Here is a 19,419-nt window from a genome sequence, read left to right on the forward strand (position 1 = left end):
TACTATGGGGAGGGATGGTCAGCAAGTCATCCACCAACCGACTAGTTGATGTAGAGTTTTTGTTTTTTTTCTGGTATTTTTCGTGGCAATGCTTTAAAGGGGAATTAAGATGTGCTAAGTGTGCGCTGTGGTTTAGCATGCTAAAACTCTCTGTGCGGTAAAGCTCTGAGAGAAGTTGCACCTTTATATTCATTCGTTTTATAGCACCGTCTCTATTGCCATCAAAGCACTGCTTGAATAACAAACTGCCTTTGAGCATAAATTTTAAGGCTATTTCTGTAGGACAGCAAATTGCCAGCTGTGAGCAATGTAACCATTGTTAGTCATGGATATTTTTAAAATGTTAGTCTCTGTAAAAATGGAAATGGATTGTTTTTGGCCACATCTTTGGTATTTTTAAGTAGGGCTGTACAATAAATCGTATGCGATTGTCATGCACATCTCGTCAGTAAAGCCGGTTCTGTGATTAGTAGCAAATCTCCACCACCTGCTGTCAGATTGAGCGGCATTTAATACACAGAGAGCCGTAGTTTGCTGACAAGCTATGCAATATCGCATTCATGATTGCTATCGCAACTACTACTGCGATAACTGCGATTATGAACACGATGTTGTGTTGCTTGTCTGCAAACTACGGCTCTGTGTATTAAAAGACACTTCATCTGAAAGCACGTGAAGGAGATTTACTACTAATCACAGAACCGGCTTTACTGACAAGATGAGCATGACAATCACATGCGATTTATCGTGCAGCCCTATTTTTAAGACAACACATCAATATCAAAACAGTAAAAATGTGTGTTAAAAACCCTAGCTGTCTTGTATAGCTGTTTTTGATCATTAGACTGCATCCGACGTGAGTGCCATAGTGGGCACAATGTTCAAAATCATCCTTCCAACAATTACAGTTATGGCATGTAGACTGCAGTTAAATTTGTAGATTATATATCGATATTTTTTTTTATGTTTTATATATAATTTTATATATATATATATGTATTTTTATATTTTGTATTTATTTATTCTTACAATTTATTTAAAATATTTAATTTTATTTATATAGATATATATAGAGAGAGGCACAATTTCTCTCATATATATATATATATATATATATAGTAAAGTATATGTAATATAAAAACATGTATATAAATTTTACATTTTGTGTGTGTGTACATGCAGATGGAGGTAAGAGACCATCCTAAATCAGCCATAAAAGATGAATGGATACAAGAGCCCAAGGATGCTTGTTAGGGAAGACCATCTGTACTTTACCCCCACACATCCATCTTTTTAAACGATCATCTGCTGTTTAAAGACGTTTAGTATGAGCAGGGATGACACCGTCTGTCTCATGGACGGTGTCTATGGTTCGGCTGGTCTACGCTCCATTTAGAAAAGCTGTGTTGGCTCTAAATAAAAAGCTCTCTCTCTCAAGGTGACTTCCTACACAGCTGAGCCCTTTCTGTTGCTCTTCGGGGTTACAAGAGTACATCAAACCGCACAAAGTATTGTTTTGAAACTTTGCAATTGCCATTTTCCACGAAGTGTGCCCATCCACACCCTAACATCTTGGGCAGTTGCTGAAGGCGTGATGCCACACTAAAGTGAAAGATTCCACTCACGTAAGAACACATCATATTGTAATTTCCCCTATAGTCAGAGCAGAAGTTTCTCACAGACTCGCCCTTTTGCCATTAGAAAGAACAGAACTGTGCCAGGCTGTTAAACTGATAGTGAAAGAGCCGGTATTTATACACAAAAGACCCACAGCTACTACAATCATCGACCACAAATCACGTAAACAGCAGGAAGCCACAACTCTTTTGGGTTCTCTCCTTATGCAAAGCAAAGTTTTGCGTTGAGCTCATGCAGTTACTAACTAATTAGCAAACATGACAGTTAGATGAGGCCTAAGCATGTCACACTTGCTTGCACTTTATTTTGAAGAATTAAAGGTATAGTTCACCCAAAAATTAAAATTTGATGTTTATCTGCTTACCCCCAGGGCATCCAAGATGTAGTTCAGTAGAACACAAACCAAGATTTTTAACACAAACCGTTGCAGTCTGTCAGTCTTATGATGTAAGTGGATGGGAATCATGGCTAAAACATACAATAAAAAAAAGAAAAAAAACATACACAATCAAAACCAAATTAAACCCTGCGGCTTGTGACAATACATTGACGTGTAAAGACACAAACCGATCGGTCTGTGCAAGAAATTGAACAGTATTTATATCGTTTTTTTACCTCTGATTCACGGATTGTCCAAACATTTAGAACTCTCCTGAGCACATTCCATTTGAGAGATAGGTGGCAGTAATGCACTTATATGTTTGTGATCCGCCATAAAGCAAGAAGAAGAAGACGCCTCATGCACCTGCTGCTGAGAATGCACTCAGGAGAGTTCTAACAGTTTGGACACTGCGTGAATCAGAGGTAAAAAAAACCCCCGATATAAATACTGTTCAGTTTCTTGCGGAGACCAATCGTTTTGTGTATTTACACATCAATGTATTGTCACGAGACACAGGGTTTAATTTAGTTTTGTGTATGTTTTTTTTTTTTAAGTTTTATTGTATGTTTTAGCTTTGATTCCCATCCACTTACATTATATGACTGACAGACTGCAACAGTTTGTGTTAAAAATCTTGGTTTGTGTTCTGCTGAAGAAACAAAGTCACCTACATCTTGGATGCCCTGGGAGTAAGCAGATAAACAAATTTTCATTTTGGGGTGAACTATCCCTTTAAGGTGTCAGTCTTCAGAGTTCGGCTGCTTCTTCTTTTGTGGTTTCTATTGTTTGGGGAAGGAAGCAATAAGGTCCCGAGTCCTGCCCAGTCTTGAGCCGAGAGACACTTCAGGCTGTGACTCACGCTAAGTTGCATGTCTTAAAGCAGGTGAGTGTAGACAGATGGAAGAGGAAGTCTGCGAGGACCAGAGGATCAAAGATAATGGGTAGACGAGGCTGTCTCGCTGCCTGTTGGCTTGATCAATGGTTGTGTCCATGGAGGACGCATCCAGCCATTGGAGTGGAGAGGAATTAGAGGAGACACTCTCACTCAGGGGTTGACAGCACAGATGAAGCCTGGTGGGGGTGCTGGAGATTCAGTGGAGTTGCAAATTTGGACGTCTGCACCAGAAATCTGTCTCCTCTGAATCAGGCCTTCATTCCCTGTCTTTGTGCTCTGATTACCCCTCACTGTCTAGTTTGGATAGAGTCCTACTAGAGGAATAGGACAAAAGTTCCTTAAACGGTTTACTAAATGGGCCATGTTTAGGACTAAACAAAAGCTTTCTGTCAATAAACTCTTCAATTGTTCTTTTGCAGAACTGTTTCTTGGCTATGGTTCTTTAGAGAAAAAAGTTTAGTAGGTTCTAGTTTCTGTAAAGAACCGCTGAATAGATGACTTTCTAAAGAACTAGGGAATTAAAAAGGTCTTTGTGAAGGTTTCCCCATGGCTTTGGGCTATAAAAACCATTTTGATTCTAATTGAAAACTTTATTTTTAATTAAATAGTCTTTCAGTGGACGCTTTTATCTAGAGCAGCCTGCATATTGCAAATTACATTTATTATAGAGACAAGCCCCTGGAGCAACCCAAGGGTAAATGACTTGCTCAAGGGCATGATGGATCCAATGAAGATCAATGGAGTTTGAGAGGCTTAAACCAGCAACCTTCTGGTTAACAGACCAAAAAAAAAAGACGCCTTTGGTAATGGCGAGACCAGTATCTGAGACGCTGTCTGATTGCCTGTAACCCAGGAAGGACTCAAGTGTGTGCGATTGATTCTTGTCATTGAGTCCACTGATGTGTTAGTGTCACTCATTCAGAGGTCATTCAGGCCAAATGCTGGCTCACCTTCATCCAGACATGCCTCGGGTCTATGAGATGTTGCAGTGTAGTAATGCAGATTAAGGGTAGGTTAACTTTAAATGGATAGTTAATCCAAAAATCATTTACTAGTGCGGTCATGGTAGCAAAATTGAAAAAAGAGTCCATTGTCTACTGTCTTCAGGGTAAAGATGTAGGAAGCATTTCTTAGACAGAAGTCACTTTTAAACCAAGCAACTTCCTTTTGGTCAGTGTGGGAAAATCACGTGAGCAAAATGAGCAAAACTTACGTTTTGCAACTCCGAGTTGCATGGATGCCTACTGGAATGACTCGATTTCACAAAGCAACAGTAAATGTTACCCCATATTTACCCTCACATTGTTTCAAATCTCTATTACTGTTTTCTTCTACAAAAAAATAAATTCATAAACTGAAAGTTAATGAATTCCGGAACAACATTGAACTCTACTGATTTTCACTGTATGGACAAAAATAATTTTTCAAATTATTCTCTTTTGTTGTTCCAGTCATGCAGGTTTGGGATGACTTGATGGTGAGTAAATGATGACAGACTCAAAATTTTTGGGTGAACTACCCTTTTCAGACAGATCAGTTAAGGCTGCTCATACCTGTTGCCCTTTTGTTCACCTTGTGTGATGGCGCTGACCTACAGAAGACCTATTCCTGGCAGACTCCATGACTGAGAAAGATAATTGTATGTGTTCATGTATGTATTCATGCCTGTGTGCTGGTTATGACATGAGGGTGTAAATTCCTTCAGTCTTGTCCAGTCTAGGCTGTATGTAAGTCTTTTTCTGTCTTTCCCTCTGAGCCATTTCTTGGATGGCAGCCCAGTTTCATCACAGGCCTTCTTTTCAGAAAGGGCTTTACTGCAACAGGAAAGACTCCTCCTTTTTACAGGCCTGGGATGGAGCACATGAGAGGGAGGGATATAAAATAGAAAAATGGGAGGAGGGGCGGGGAGATCAGATAATGAGCTCTCAGGCAGCTGTTGACAGCAACTGCTTCTAATCAGCACCTTTAATGAAAGCACACACACACCTCTCATCCCCATAATTTAACACTCCTTTTCACTGCATCAGTGCTGTATAGACATGGGTTTCAAACTGGCCTCCTGAAGTTATTTAGGAGGTAGGTGAAGTCCTAAATTAAAGTTAGGGGTGTACATTATATCAGTTATTGTCTGATATTTGATATTTTTAATTGATAAATGTCTGATGATAATGATTCATCATTTTAAGATTACCTTGATTTAATTTAATTAAATTAGATTTTTTTTTTTTTAAATGTAAAACAAGTATATGCTTATTTGCACTGGTCAGACCTTTTTTTGTTATTTTTTTATTTTGTGAGTATATTTTGGATTTCAAAAATAGTATTTTGTCCATTTGCATTGCATTTTTTAAGGTAAAAGATATTTGTCATGTAAATGGTAATAAAGTATCTGGAAATTGTTCAGATCATCTTTTTAATAATTGTTTATATATATTCCCATTAGCATTGCATTTTTCCCCATTGTTTCATTAGTTTTAAAGTTAATTTGACAAGTAAATGGCAAAATAGCATCTGGAAATTGTTCAAAAGTTTTATTTTATTTTATTTTATTTTATTTTATTTTATTTTAAAACAATTATCAGCTTGCTGGCATATTATCCAGAATGATTTTTTTTAATTTTGCCAATTACTCTTTTATGTTTATTTATTTATGAATTTATCTCTTTTCTATTAGCATCCAAATGTTTTTTTTTTTTTTTTTTTTTAGTTTCTAAATTTGTCAAGTAAATGACAAAATAGTATCGGAATTGGTTTGATTCTTTGTTTAAATGATTGTTTCTCTCAATACATCAACATTTTTACTCTCACTGCAATATGTGGGTTTTTAAAACAGCTTGCAGTAAGATAAAGCCTGCAATCAGTGAGAATACATCCAGCGGAAAGAAACAGTGATGCGGTGGAGAGGAAGGAAATGGGGTTGTGTAGTATGAGGTGGTACGATGACAACAGCATGTGAGGAGGATCTGGCTGATGGCAGGAAGCCGTGGGCAATGAGACACAGAGACAGAGAAAGAGCCATGGTCGGTTCCCCTCATCAGGAATTTGGCAGCCAGAGGAGGGCTGTGCGTCCTTGCCCATCAGGCACCATTCAGAGAGAGGGGGGCCCTGCCAGTCAGTCTATCAATCACACCGCTCCAAAAAACCTGGCCAATCTGTGGCCCGTCTGCCACACTGGCTGCACATACAACAAAGCAGTCTGTCCACCCAACTCGCCTGTATGGGGTTGTAATATGAGGCACTGTGAAATCATGGAGCTTTTAGTGGAGGGAAGCAAGATTATGTTCTGAGAAATGCAAAGCAAGCGACACGCAAATACACACCCAACACGCTGAAATACTTAAGAGGAATTGAGACGCAGAGAACTATATTTGCAAATCAAATGGGAGTCTTTAGAGACACTTGTTGGACGAGCGCCCATGCAGAACTGAACACACACACGCTCACATGCCAAGACTAGATTTGGGAACAGTGCTCCACTGAAGATTCAATCACACCCACAGTCACGTACACAAAATCTGCTCTTCTATTGTGAAAGAATAGTTGTTCTGCAGCCAATGCGTCATATGCTGCTCAGCTAAAAGTAGTGTTGCAACACTTAAAACACATGAAGCTGACACTTGTTATTTTTTGTCCTTTTAGACTTGTATACTTACTAATTTTTATACTTTCATTCTGAACCAAAATAAAGAAACTCAAGGTCACAGCTCACTTCCTGTTACCCATGTGGCCTGATTTTTTGCACTACTTGTTTATTGTGTTACCAAAGTCAGTTCTTCAGGAAATGGATTGGAACCTAGTCCACTTTTTTCAGCAACAATGAAATGTTTATAGCATGCATGCATGTTTATGTGCACTGCATTGTGGGCATTGACACTCTAGATGCACTAGATCTCATCTAAATATAGATGTAATTCATAATATTCAGATATTTTTTAATTGTATTAATTTAAGAGTTAAAAGTTTATAAATAAATATAAAGTACTTTATTATTTAAATTATTTACTTTATATTTTTTTATAAAAATATTAATAATAATGTTTAATTGTTTATAAATATAAACATTTAAATATATTTTATTGTAGTATTATGTTTATAAAAACACATTTGTATGTTATATTTGTTTATATATTTTAAAATATTTAAACATTATATTTTTAACTTAGTAATTTTTTTAATTAAATATTTCAAAAATATTGAATATATTTGCAGTAAGATAAATAAATGTTTATTAATATAAATATTTAAATGTTTTACTATATTTAAATGTTTTATGTTTATAAAACATGTTTATAGCACGTTTATATAAATGTTTTATATTAATATATTTAAAATGTATGTTTAATGTATTAATTTTAAAATAATAATTATATTTTAAAATAACTTTATAATTTTAATTTATAAAATATAATTAAAATAATTAAAAAATATATTTTTAAATAATTTTTCACAAATATTAAATGTTTTAATAATAATATTAAATTAATATTAATAATTCAATTGAATTAATATGATATTTTTTAATAATTATATTTAAAATATAAATACTGTAAATGTTTATTAATATATTATGTTGTTGAATCATTGTGTGCGTGTTTGTATATTTACTTAAAAATTTTGTGTATTTACTTTGCCCTGGTGTGGTGTATATTGTGTATGTTTCTGCTTGTAGATATCGTCATTTTCCTACCACAGGGGCCTTTTTCAAGGTTGACACTGGGATTAGCATAGGACCGTCCACCTGGAATACTAGTGTACAGAGGATACAGAGAGACCAGTTCAGGACAGAAACACAATACCAGGCAGGAAATGAACAGCGTCCACTGACAACTCCACTGGGTTTCTACCTGTCCCTCCATCAGCAGCCATCCGCCCTCTGCCTTCGCATTGTGATGCAAATCAAGTCCCTGGTTGGAGAGTTGATAAGGAGGCCTCTTATTTCGGGGCGTTTTGTTTCCCAGACAGAGGAGAGCTTGGCGGAGGGGACACAGAGAGGGCCTCCGGGCTGACATAAGAACCCATCCCATTGTGCACCCTGGAGAAGTGTTGAGTGATATTTAGGAAGAGGTATTAGAGGGAGAGAAAGCGACCGGGGTTTTTACGGCAGGAACCGTCTCGGGTTGTTGAGAGATCCTGATGGATTTTTGTCCCTCTCCCCCCTCCCATTCCTTTTACTCTCAGCTATTCAGACGGTGTCAATCAGTAGACATTTCTTCACGCCAAATGCAGTTTGCGGTCCTTTTCAGGGGCTTGTCATTACCAGCATTTTGCCAGTATTGCTATATAAACAAATGAGTTCATGCTAGGTTCAGTAGAGAGCATTGATCTTGCTGTGCAACATTTAGTTCAAAGCATATTCAAAACACATATGTGTTGTGATAGCACACATGTTTGGGTTTTATACAAGAATTATAACTTTAATGTGACCTATTTTTTGATAGCCTTTTTGCAATAGTTCTTCAGTTATTTTGATATTAATTTGCTAGTTAACAAATCATCTCAAAGAAAATCATGAAATAATTAAATTAGGGATGCATATATCAGCTAATAATCGGTAACGGCTGAGCAATCATCCGCACTATTGGACATCCGAAAACAGCCATTGATCAGAGTGATTTTCAGAATTCAGTTAATGGGAGTTAAGAACATCGAAAAAGTAAAGAAATCTTAATTTAATGTTCAGTATTCTGTTCATTTGAGTAATGTTACTTTGAAACATGGAAAACATGTTAATATGGAGAGAGCAAAAGTTATTTACATTTATTTCAGAATTCTATAATGGATTATCATTCATTTGAAACAAGGTAAAAAGGAGAACCACCAAACTATCGCACATATCAGTCTAAGTAATCAGATATGGGTTTTGGCACAGAAAATTTATATCGGTTCATCTCTAAACTAAACTGGAACCTGTTCTGATAACATTCCTCTATCGTACTTCAAAGTACACCAGTAAAAAAAGTAACTAACTTGATACTGCACAACAGTTGGGAAACAAATGTCATACATGTTGCTAGTTCAAATGCAATTAGCCTTTTTACACATCATATACTCAGAAAGCTTGTGCATTTCTCACTCTCGGCTGAAGAATAAGCAGTTTGTTTGTAACCATGGCCATGAACAGAAGGCCCTACTGTATGTGATCTCGACCTTAAATGGGACTATTTGCCTCTCCTCATTCACCCCTCCACCCTCGTCCCTTTTTCTTTCTGTTTTCTATCAAATTCCTTTTTCTTGCACCCTTTTCTTCTTTTGAAGTCTCCAAACTCTTGTAAAAGGCCAGGCTGGTGGTTTTTGCTGAACCCTGTGGTGGGACAGCGAGGGAGGGGTTGTAGGTTAAGTTTAGGCTGTCCATTGAAGGTGGTGGGGCAATAAAAGTTAGAAGATTAGAGCTTCCCTGATTTTTAATATTTATGATTGGGCCTTTTTTTTTTTTTTTACTAGCTCAGGCTACAGCTGGTGGTGTGAATGGCTGCCCGAGGTGTCTGAGTCTTAATAAAGATCCCGCCAGCCGGGCTGGGGCCTCCAGTCCAGCCATGAGACCACCTTTATAGGCCTAGCTTACGAGCAGGGGCCTCTATTAAAACCTAGAGGAATTTAGGACCGGGAAACAAGAGAAAAATAGGGTTTGTGTGTCAAAAAACGGCAAAAGTGAAGGCTGGGGGGTTGAATTATGAGCGACCAAGGGTAAAAGTTGACTTTGGCATGTGAAAATGTGAAATCAAATGTCTTTTAGGGTTTAATTTTTTATGATATCTCAAATTCATGACTAGGGGTGTAACAATACACTCAAGTCACAAATTGTTTCGTTACTTGGTACTGAAATCATGATATTAAACTCTCACAATACTATAAACAAAACACCAAAATAGAGTTCAAATGGTACATTGTTTCAATTATTGCTTTTAAGACACGATAAACAGTTAACAAAAAGTAGTTTTATTTTTAATTTATTAATAATAATTTATAAACATGAAAGCTTAAATATGTGACATCCTAGGTTTACCATATTTGATGCTAAATTAATTCTGTCCAAATGTAGTTTTTGGGTGAACTCTAGATGATACGTGTTGTCTCAGTTCACGATATATATTGTAATTCTTGTTGTCAGAATTAGTGAGACATGAGACACTCATCTCGCATGCAAGACACCAAACACAGGGTGGAGTTTTCCCCCCAGGCTGTGACATAGATGAGCTACCTTTCTTATCGGCTCCACTTATCTGTCTGCTAGTGTTAAACTGTTTTTGTTTTCTTTTCTTTCCAGTGTCAATCACCGCAGCCTAATCCCCTAAAATACTGGCCCCCTAAGGAAAAGGTGGGCGGAGCTAGAGGGAGACACGTTAACTAGACTTGACTTTTACCTAGTTGGCAGATGCCTCGCATACAATAACAGATTAAAAAGCAGCGATAGGTAGCGTCTTGTGAGTTTCTGCTTGAGGGCATCATGAAAAAGATTTAGCCAGGAATCATGATGGTTTTCAAAGCCCTCGTAGGTCTTTGAAATTGGATACGGTTTAAAAGGTTCACGGGGGATTCTTTTCTTCTCTCCATGTGGTGTTTAATATCTCCCTCTCATTAAATCCTCCCGTGTTGTGTAAATAGTGTGAAGTGATGTGATTAGATGAAGCGTCTGATTTTCTTTTCTCTCCTCTTCAGCGGTCGAGACCCAGAGCACTAGTTCAGAGGAGATGGTGCCCAGCTCCCCTTCTCCCCCACCTCCACCACGTGTTTACAAGCCCTGCTTCGTCTGCCAGGACAAGTCTTCCGGGTACCACTATGGTGTCAGTTCTTGCGAGGGCTGCAAGGTAAACAGCAGAACTCCCATCGCCTGTGGCCTGACAAATGTCATGTTTTTCATGAGTCTGTTACACAATTTGTCTTGACGTTTGGCAGAAATGTGAAAAATACAGTGAGAGACATGGAGGTTTAGCTCTCACATGTTAAAAAAACCTGAATATATTAAGAACTTTTGCTCCTGTCAACACCATGAAACTGAGACTGCCAGCATAACTTGTAGTGCAGGGAGCAAAAATGTTTGTGAAAACATACAAAAGGTCACTTGAAAAGGATACAGTTGCGCAGTATCAGCTACACGAGACACCAAGTGAAGTGGACAGTATGTTCGTCCTCCCTCTTTGTTCCAAACCTGTTAAAGTTTATTTCTTCTGCTGAACACAAAAGAAGTTATTTTGAAGAATGCTGGAAACCAAACAGCTGTCTGAAAACTTCATTTTTGGGTGAAATGTCCCTTTAAAGCAATGAGAGGCAATGCAATTTTAGTGTGCTTAAGGGGTAAAATAGGTGTTGTAACATACCACTGTGGTAAAATACAACTATGGTCAAGATTCAAGCAGCTTATTGCTTTCAAACATACTAAAATTATAAATTAATTTTTCTATATATATGTGCATGCATGCATAATAAAAATTACAAAATATTAAAAATATTATAAAAAATGTTCTTCCACTAAATAAGCGGCAGTTCACATAGAAAAAAAAATCCATTTTTCTTAAACAACTGACTTAACAGAGTATCTTAAAAATGTGACCATTCATGGCAAAAAATGTTGAAAAAACCTGTCTACCACATGTTTACATACAAAAACCATTTAATGGACACGATAACATGTCCTGTGTGAACAGGTCTAGTGAGTTGCATTAACCCATTTGTAAGCTTTTGCCGCAAGTAGTAATAGAATTTGGCACAATAAAAATATTTTGATTAATTCAGTTAATGTTTGGTCACAGGTAAAAAGGCCATCACTTTGAACATGACTTATCAGATTTTTGACTATCCATTTATATAACACTAACAAAATCCTTAGCAAAAATCCTTAGTTTTGGATCAACACCTTTGTACAATATACCGACAGCTTGTGTAAGAGAAATGATAGGAGGGGGATGGTGGTTGACCTAGTCTTTAGCTGACCTACTCGCTCTCTCTTGGATGTCTGTTGCAGGGTTTCTTCCGTCGCAGTATTCAGAAGAACATGGTGTACACCTGCCACCGTGACAAGAACTGCCAGATCAACAAGGTCACACGCAACCGTTGCCAGTATTGCCGGCTGCAGAAGTGCTTTGAGGTTGGCATGTCCAAGGAAGGTGAGGGTTCAGGCCTCTGCCAGGCACACGGGCTCCTTGGCATTCAGCCAAGACCCACATACACAAACACAAATATAGAGATGGGACAGGAGACAGACGGGGACACGCTGATATAGGTTAGAAGCTGTGAAGCAGACATACAACCCAGAGACACACAGACAAATTTAGAGTTGTGAGACTCGAGTGCCAGGACACAGAGGCATAAACAAACTGCAGATGACTCTAAACTGCCAGTTCGAGACACTTGAAGACACAGAAGACAAATAAAGTTCAAACACAAACCAATAAAGCTGGTTAGCTTGGAGGTTGGAGCTCAATATGAATGTTCACTTCACAAATGGGTTTCGTGTCACTGGTTTCACCCACATCAATCCATCAACGATAGATGTGATTTCTTTGGTAGCCCTTCCTCTAGTCTCTTTATGACTTGGCACTAACAGATTTGTGTTGTATCAAAGACAATAGCCCGAGGTTGAAAGACCTGTTTGTTCACTTGCCAGGGTCATGGCGATGATGTCACGGGGAGAGTGGCACATTGGCCCTCTATGTGTCCGCTGGGACATGTATGTGTAAAATTAAATTCATGGAGATATCCCTATGCAGACATCCCAACCTGCAAAAAGTCATTTCAGGGAGGTATCCCGAAGCCAACCCCCCCCCCATAAAAAAAAAGGGGGGGAAGGAGGACAAGGATGACATTTCACCACAGAACATGACTTTACTAAAAAATATAAAAGCATAAAAACATTATTTCTATAAGCTATAGGCCTGTGCAATTATTCGTTAATTATGTTAAAATATGTAGATTACTTTTACTATTTATATAAGCTGCTTATACTATTTATGTAAACTGCTTTTATTTATTTCCATTGCACTCTCCCTCTGCCATTGTGCTCCTGTTTTCTAGATAGACATAACTGATTATTTGGTTCGGGAGAAGAGATAAAAGCCCGCCCACACTGACAATTGATTGGTTGATTTGCCGAAACAGGCCAATCAGGATGCTCTCTGTCTTACGTGCGCTTCGCACACACGCACACTAGCACACACACGCAAGGCCTCTCGCTCCCTCTCCCTCTCTGCCGTGCGCGCGCTACACGATTTGAAACACAGTCTCTTCCTTGCGCGCTCTTGCTCGCTCGCTCTAGATTCCGGGAGATTCTAAACCAATTTGCGGGCATCAGGGAGCCGCTATCAATATGCGGGAGACTCCCGGGACTTTCCGGGAGACTTGGGATGTCTGTGTATGGGATGTGTGTAGGGACCAGGATCACATTGTGCTTTTGCTATAACTGGATATCCTGAGAGGAAGGAAAGAATGGGAGGGGGGGCGAGAGAAGAAGGGGAGGGGGGTTTAGGGTTGGCAGGGCTGCTCTCCCTTGGGTCAAACTCACCAAAACACCCACAGAGTCTGATCTGAGGTCAGTTTCCATGTATTAGTGATTACATTTGGAAGTCGGTATACGGTAACATTGTGTCTTAACCAAGTACAATAATGCAACGTGATAAATGGGTTAATGTTGATTTTGAGATTTTCTGAACAGGTGATACGCGACAAGATGAATCTGTCAAAAACATTTCCTGGCCATATTTCACCTCAAAATCTATAGAAAGAAATTTTAAATAAATAGTATACAATTAAATTATATTTTTGTAAATATAGGAGCATATATTTATTTTATTATATATTATTTTAATGACAATTAAGCATATTTCCTGTTGCAATTATATATTTTTATATGTTTTTATTATTTAAAATATTTATTTAAAATCACATCATGGTGATTTTTGTTGTAATTTATGATATTTAAAAAAGTCATTGTATCAAAAAATAAGAATCAATAAATAAAAGAGGCATCATATAAAATAAAAATGTTTTCATTTTATTTTATAGTTTTATTTTCAAGCAGCTTATTGCTTTTAGATATAACAAAACAATATGAAACGAATTAGGGTGAAAAGGCCCATGTCTGATAGATTAATTAGCCTCTATGTATTATGTGTGTGTGTATATAAGAAATACTAATATAATATAATTAATATATATAATTAATATAATTAAATAAGAAATATAAATAAAATATAAATGAAGACAAATATAAATAAGTAATACATTATTGAAAATTAAGAATAAGTAATGAGAAGCATCATAGAAATGTTTTTTTTTTTTTTGGGATATGTTTTTATGAGATTTACCCAACAAGATTTTTGCTGAGTAGCTAAAGTCCTGCTCCACATAATTGTATATTAAACAAATTGTTGCACTGTTGCAGAAATTCTGAGAAATTAAAATCTCAAAATCATCAGAAGTTTTTTCTGGCACATAAATTTGTAGAGTTTCACTAGTTTGCATGTCCAAGTACTAAGATCATAGTTTGGCAGTTGAAGCTAACTTATTGTAGAATTATTAAGCAGCCTCTTTTTTTGACTCTCAGCTGTGCGCAACGACCGAAATAAGAAGAAGAAGGACGTGAAGGATGAGGTTGTTCCGCCAGAGAGCTACGAGCTGAGTGGGGAACTGGAGGAGCTGGTCAACAAAGTGAGCAAAGCACATCAAGAGACCTTCCCTTCACTCTGCCAGCTGGGAAAATACACCACAGTGAGTATTTTCTGAAAATGAGTGGATCTGTCAGCAATGGAATGTGGAATTTATTTATAGTGGTGTAAACGGACCATGTCAGATGTAGTGTGATAAACATGTTCCATTACTGAAAACATCATTTAAAGGAACAGTGCACACAAAAGATAAATATTGTCATTTATTCAACCTCATGTTTTTCTTTGTGAAATTCTTTCTGAAGAATTTTCTGGACAATCTTTTCAGTATAATGAAAGTAAATGAGTACTGGGGCCATCAACCTCCAAGAAAAACAAAAAAGAACCATAAAACTATCATTAAAGTGTACATGTAATTAATATGCTCTATTCCAACTCCAAAAGTCCTAAAGTGTGAAGAACAGACTGATTTTTTTGTTTTTTTTTACATTTTGCAAAATTTCTCGTGTTCAATGAATTAAAAAGCCATATGGGTTTGGAATGACGTGGATGAGTACATGATTTATTTTAATGTATATTAATGCACACATATATTAACCTCTTCTCTCTTTTTCTTTTCATCAGAACTCAAGCTCAGACCACCGGGTTCAGCTGGATCTGGGCCTATGGGACAAATTCAGCGAGCTTTCCACCAAGTGCATCATTAAAATTGTGGAATTTGCCAAACGCCTTCCGGGCTTCACCACTCTCACCATCGCAGATCAGATCACCCTCCTTAAATCAGCCTGCTTGGACATTCTAGTATGTGTGCCTTCCTTTAAGAATCTCACCTTGATGTAGAACATGCATCTTCTACATTACTTTCACATAATTCTTAGCCTCATAAATGTCTGTGTCTCTTGCAGATGCTGCGAATCTGCACACGATACACACCGGAACAGGACACAATGACCTTTTCAGATGGACTGACCCTCAACCGGACTCAGATGCATAATGCTGGCTTCGGCCCGCTCACTGACCTGGTGTTTGCCTTTGCTGGTCAGCTTCTACCCCTTGAGATGGATGATACAGAGACTGGCCTCCTCAGCGCCATCTGCCTCATTTGTGGAGGTATTACACAATGCAATTTTGTTGCAACACTGCTGCCACCTAGATGAAGCAACAGGAAAAAATGTAACATTATAGATTTAGCTTATATTCAGAATTGGTTTTAACCACCAAACCACTAAAAAAATGGATGGAGGTACTAGTATGCTAATGCTAATACTCTTTCTCTGTAGACCGAATGGATCTTGAGGAGCCTGAACGTGTAGATCGTCTGCAGGAGCCCCTGCTGGAAGCTCTGAAGATCTACGCTCGACGCCGCCGACCCAACAAACCTCACATGTTCCCTCGCATGTTGATGAAAATCACTGACCTGCGTGGCATCAGCACCAAGGGTCAGTTTACTAGATGTAAAATACATGGAAATCACCTTAGCATTACTATTCTGTTTGATTTGCAAGATTTAAATCTTAATGAAAATCAATCTGTTTTTTTTTTTCAATGCACTAATGAACTTGAGGCCTATTCAAACCAAGAGCAGCAATATTTACAGTGTTTTTGCACATCAGTGGTATACACACTGAGGGCAACGCAAATTTTGCAAAGTCTCTAAGAAAAGTTTGCGTATTTGAGTGAGAGCAAAATGCACTCCGTCATTCACATGCTTCAATGCAAAATACAAGCCATCTGACAATCCAAGATCTGACTCGCTAGAATGCAAAATACAACTCATTTGACACAACAGATTACTCATGATTTAGAGCGAAATATACTGCCAAATGAATATATATATATACAATATATATATATTAATATATATATATATATATTTATTTATATATATATACGCTACGCTACCATACAAAAATATTTGGAATTGGGATTGGTTTGAAGTATGATCACAAATACAGTAAATGCATCACAAATACAGTAAAACAGTCATTTTGTGAAATATTGTTACAATGTAAAATATTTTTTTTTTATTTGAAGAAAGATTTTCAGCAGACATTATTCCAGTCTTAAGAGTCACATGATCCTTAAATATTTTTGTGGAAACTGTGGTACTTTTTTCAGGGTTCTTTGCTGAATAGGACATAAAAAAAAACAATCAATTTAAAACCAAAAAATTTTTTAAAATAAAAAATTTTTTGAGAATAAAAGTTTAATCCCTTTGTGGGATTTTTTTCCCCCTTAAATTTGATGCCCAAAATTGGTGTGAAAATCTATTTGAATAGGCTTTCACTGTTTGCTAGGTACTTTTTACCTTAATAGATATTATTATGTACTGTAGACCACACCATCCTGAAATGAACTGTTTGTGTGAAACAGGAGCAGAAAGGGCCATAACTCTCAAGATGGAGATCCCAGGTCCCATGCCTCCTCTCATCCGAGAGATGCTGGAAAACCCAGAGGCCTTCGAGGATCAGACCGAGTCCACAGAGAAGAAGCCCGAGCTCGAACAGCCCGCTCCTCCACCCGCCCTGCTTACTATGAAGAAAGAGCAGGAGGACGAGGACGACAGCTGGGTCACAGAGAATGGCAGCGAGCCTTCACCGGAGGAGGAGTATGATGATGACGATGACGGAGAGGAGGAGAGGGGTACAGACAGCGACAGCGAGGCCTGGGGCGGCCAGGAACCCAATGCGGATGTGTCCAGAAAGAGCCATGGAGGAAGAGCTCAGTGAGGAAGCTTTCTTCTTCCAGCCTTACCTGTACAGACCCTCCTAACTCAGGCCACTCGGTCAACGATGAGAGACATCAGTGAGTTGATTTGAGGAAACTCACGTAAAAAAAGCCTTTCTCAGGACCTCTCCCGCAGAACGAGAGGGAAGGCAAAAGACAAAACAACTGGCTTTCCAGATAAAACAATTGCCGCTTTTATAAAACTTGTTTGTTTGCTTTGAAAAGGAGAAGCCAAATGGACATAAACCATTAACAGCTGACTCTCAACGGGTTCAAAAAAGTCTTTTAAAAGAAAATACAGGATGAGAACTGAAAATGCTAATCTTTTTATGTCGTTGTTGATGCTTTTGAATATCATTTTGACTTTTCAGCCTTGAGATAGTTTGTTCTCTTTACATTTTACGAATAAGCCCATACATATCTATATATACCTTTATATATTTTTTGTCCTGTATTCTGTTTTCTTAGTTATGTTTTGTTTGGATAGCTTTCCTGGGCAGACTTACAGAAAGATAATCGGATTGCTATAACTGGCAGACCTATGCTGAGTCTTTATCCAGCTACTTGGTTGGGTTCTCGGGCACTTTGGCTCACCATTAGATGTCATTGATAATCAGTTCAGTGGCTGGGTATCTCCTGTTGAATGATCTGTGTTTTTAGGGGAATGCCATTACGTATCGGCTTTTATTTGGTCATATGATTCGCTGCCAATTGAATGGTGTGTCTGTGCCAAAGTTTGCAGCTTGTAGGGTTCAATTCCTGTCAGGGAGCCCAGCTCCAAACAGAAAACACCCACATGTCCATTACCTTCAAGTCTCTGCATCATGCATATGATGTCATACTGGACCGGTTTCATTCAGAGTGCTCAGGCAGAAGTTATGCAGCGCTCGAGTCAAATTAAAAGACTGTGTGGGATTTGACCTCATCTGCCTAGACAATTATTCAGGATTACTACAAAAATACATCTGGACAATTTTTTGAATCTCATATATCACAATGAAATACAGGACCGCATACCTGTACTAACACACAAACACACACACACTTGAAAAACATGCTAAATATTTTCAGATCTCTTGCTATAAAAAAGAAAATCATGAAATTCAGACTCAGGGCATCTCTGTAAGGACCAAACACTTGCTGTCTGGCGGCAGCCTAGAAACAGGCAATATGTATGTGTGTTAAATTTTAGAAATCCCATGAACTGAAACAAAAATCGGCGTATCTTACACAGTCATTACAGAACTTTCATCTTCGTTATAGAAATAAGAGTTCTTTTTCCAATTTTGCCTAATTCATTTTATTGCCAAAAACACACAGTATGCAATTTGGTGGCCGTGTGCCACTGAACATTAAAAGGTATCAGTCTCAGTCAAGCAATACGACTATGACCAGAACTCAGCTGTGTGTGTGTGTGTGTGTGTGTGTGTGTGTGTTTTGAATGTGAGGATGGCTGCACTCAATAAGCTGTAGTGTAGTACTTTGTAAAATGAATGTCATCACTGTGGTGCTGTCAGAGAGTGTGTGAGCTGTTATACTGACCTCTTCTCCTTCAGAGTTGCACCACAGCCACACGTAAAGCAAGCGGAATGTTGAGATTACTTTAACTCTTCGTCATATTTCTCTTGTTCTCTAAACTTGGCTAATGTATTGTCAGTTCTTTGTTCGTGTTCAACAAATTCTGTTATATAAAAAGCCATATAAACAATAAGAGGCACAATAAAAGTTTTTTTTTTTTTTTGAGAATCTCTCTCTCTCTCTCTGAATTATTTATTTACTTACTACATGTACTTTATTTTGTTTAGTATACGCTTTAGTAATTGTTCATCCGAATGTCATAATTGACTCACTTTTATGTTAGACACATGGGCTTTCACTGCCATTGACGTGTGAATCTCACCAGGTCCAGGTCATATTTATCCCCAAAAGCAAAATAATTATTCATATTTAAAATAATAAAATATTTGTTGTACTGTATTACATGTAATACAAACTTTTTAATTACAATTGGCATTACAAAATATCACCATTAAGTATAAATACATTACAATTTAATTATATGTGTCCATCCAATCACTGAATATATATATATATATATATATATATATATATATATATAGTGTTCTACAGAAAATCATACTCTTCTTGAACGACACGAGGGTGAGTAAATGATGACACAA

At 37.6% G+C, this 19,419-nt stretch overlaps 1 protein-coding gene across 3 annotated transcripts in view; it reads left to right on the plus strand.

Annotated features, from left to right (window-relative positions):
- Nucleotides 1–18,985, plus strand: part of LOC109110237 (retinoic acid receptor gamma-A-like) — a 54,733-nt gene extending 35,748 nt beyond the window's left edge. For all 3 annotated transcript variants that reach the window (XM_042713547.1, XM_042713548.1, XM_042713549.1), the window contains 7 exons: nucleotides 10,572–10,720; nucleotides 11,875–12,016; nucleotides 14,452–14,615; nucleotides 15,137–15,313; nucleotides 15,418–15,622; nucleotides 15,793–15,951; nucleotides 16,886–18,985. In XM_042713547.1, coding sequence (XP_042569481.1) covers nucleotides 10,572–10,720; nucleotides 11,875–12,016; nucleotides 14,452–14,615; nucleotides 15,137–15,313; nucleotides 15,418–15,622; nucleotides 15,793–15,951; nucleotides 16,886–17,241 — 1,352 coding nt within the window. In that variant the 3' untranslated portion in view covers nucleotides 17,242–18,985. The remainder of the gene's footprint in view (nucleotides 1–10,571; nucleotides 10,721–11,874; nucleotides 12,017–14,451; nucleotides 14,616–15,136; nucleotides 15,314–15,417; nucleotides 15,623–15,792; nucleotides 15,952–16,885) is intronic.
- The last annotated feature ends 434 nt before the right edge of the window (nucleotides 18,986–19,419 follow it).

The sequence above is a fragment of the Cyprinus carpio genome, chromosome A23, assembly GCF_018340385.1.
Source record: "Cyprinus carpio isolate SPL01 chromosome A23, ASM1834038v1, whole genome shotgun sequence".
Lineage (NCBI taxonomy): Eukaryota > Metazoa > Chordata > Actinopteri > Cypriniformes > Cyprinidae > Cyprinus > Cyprinus carpio.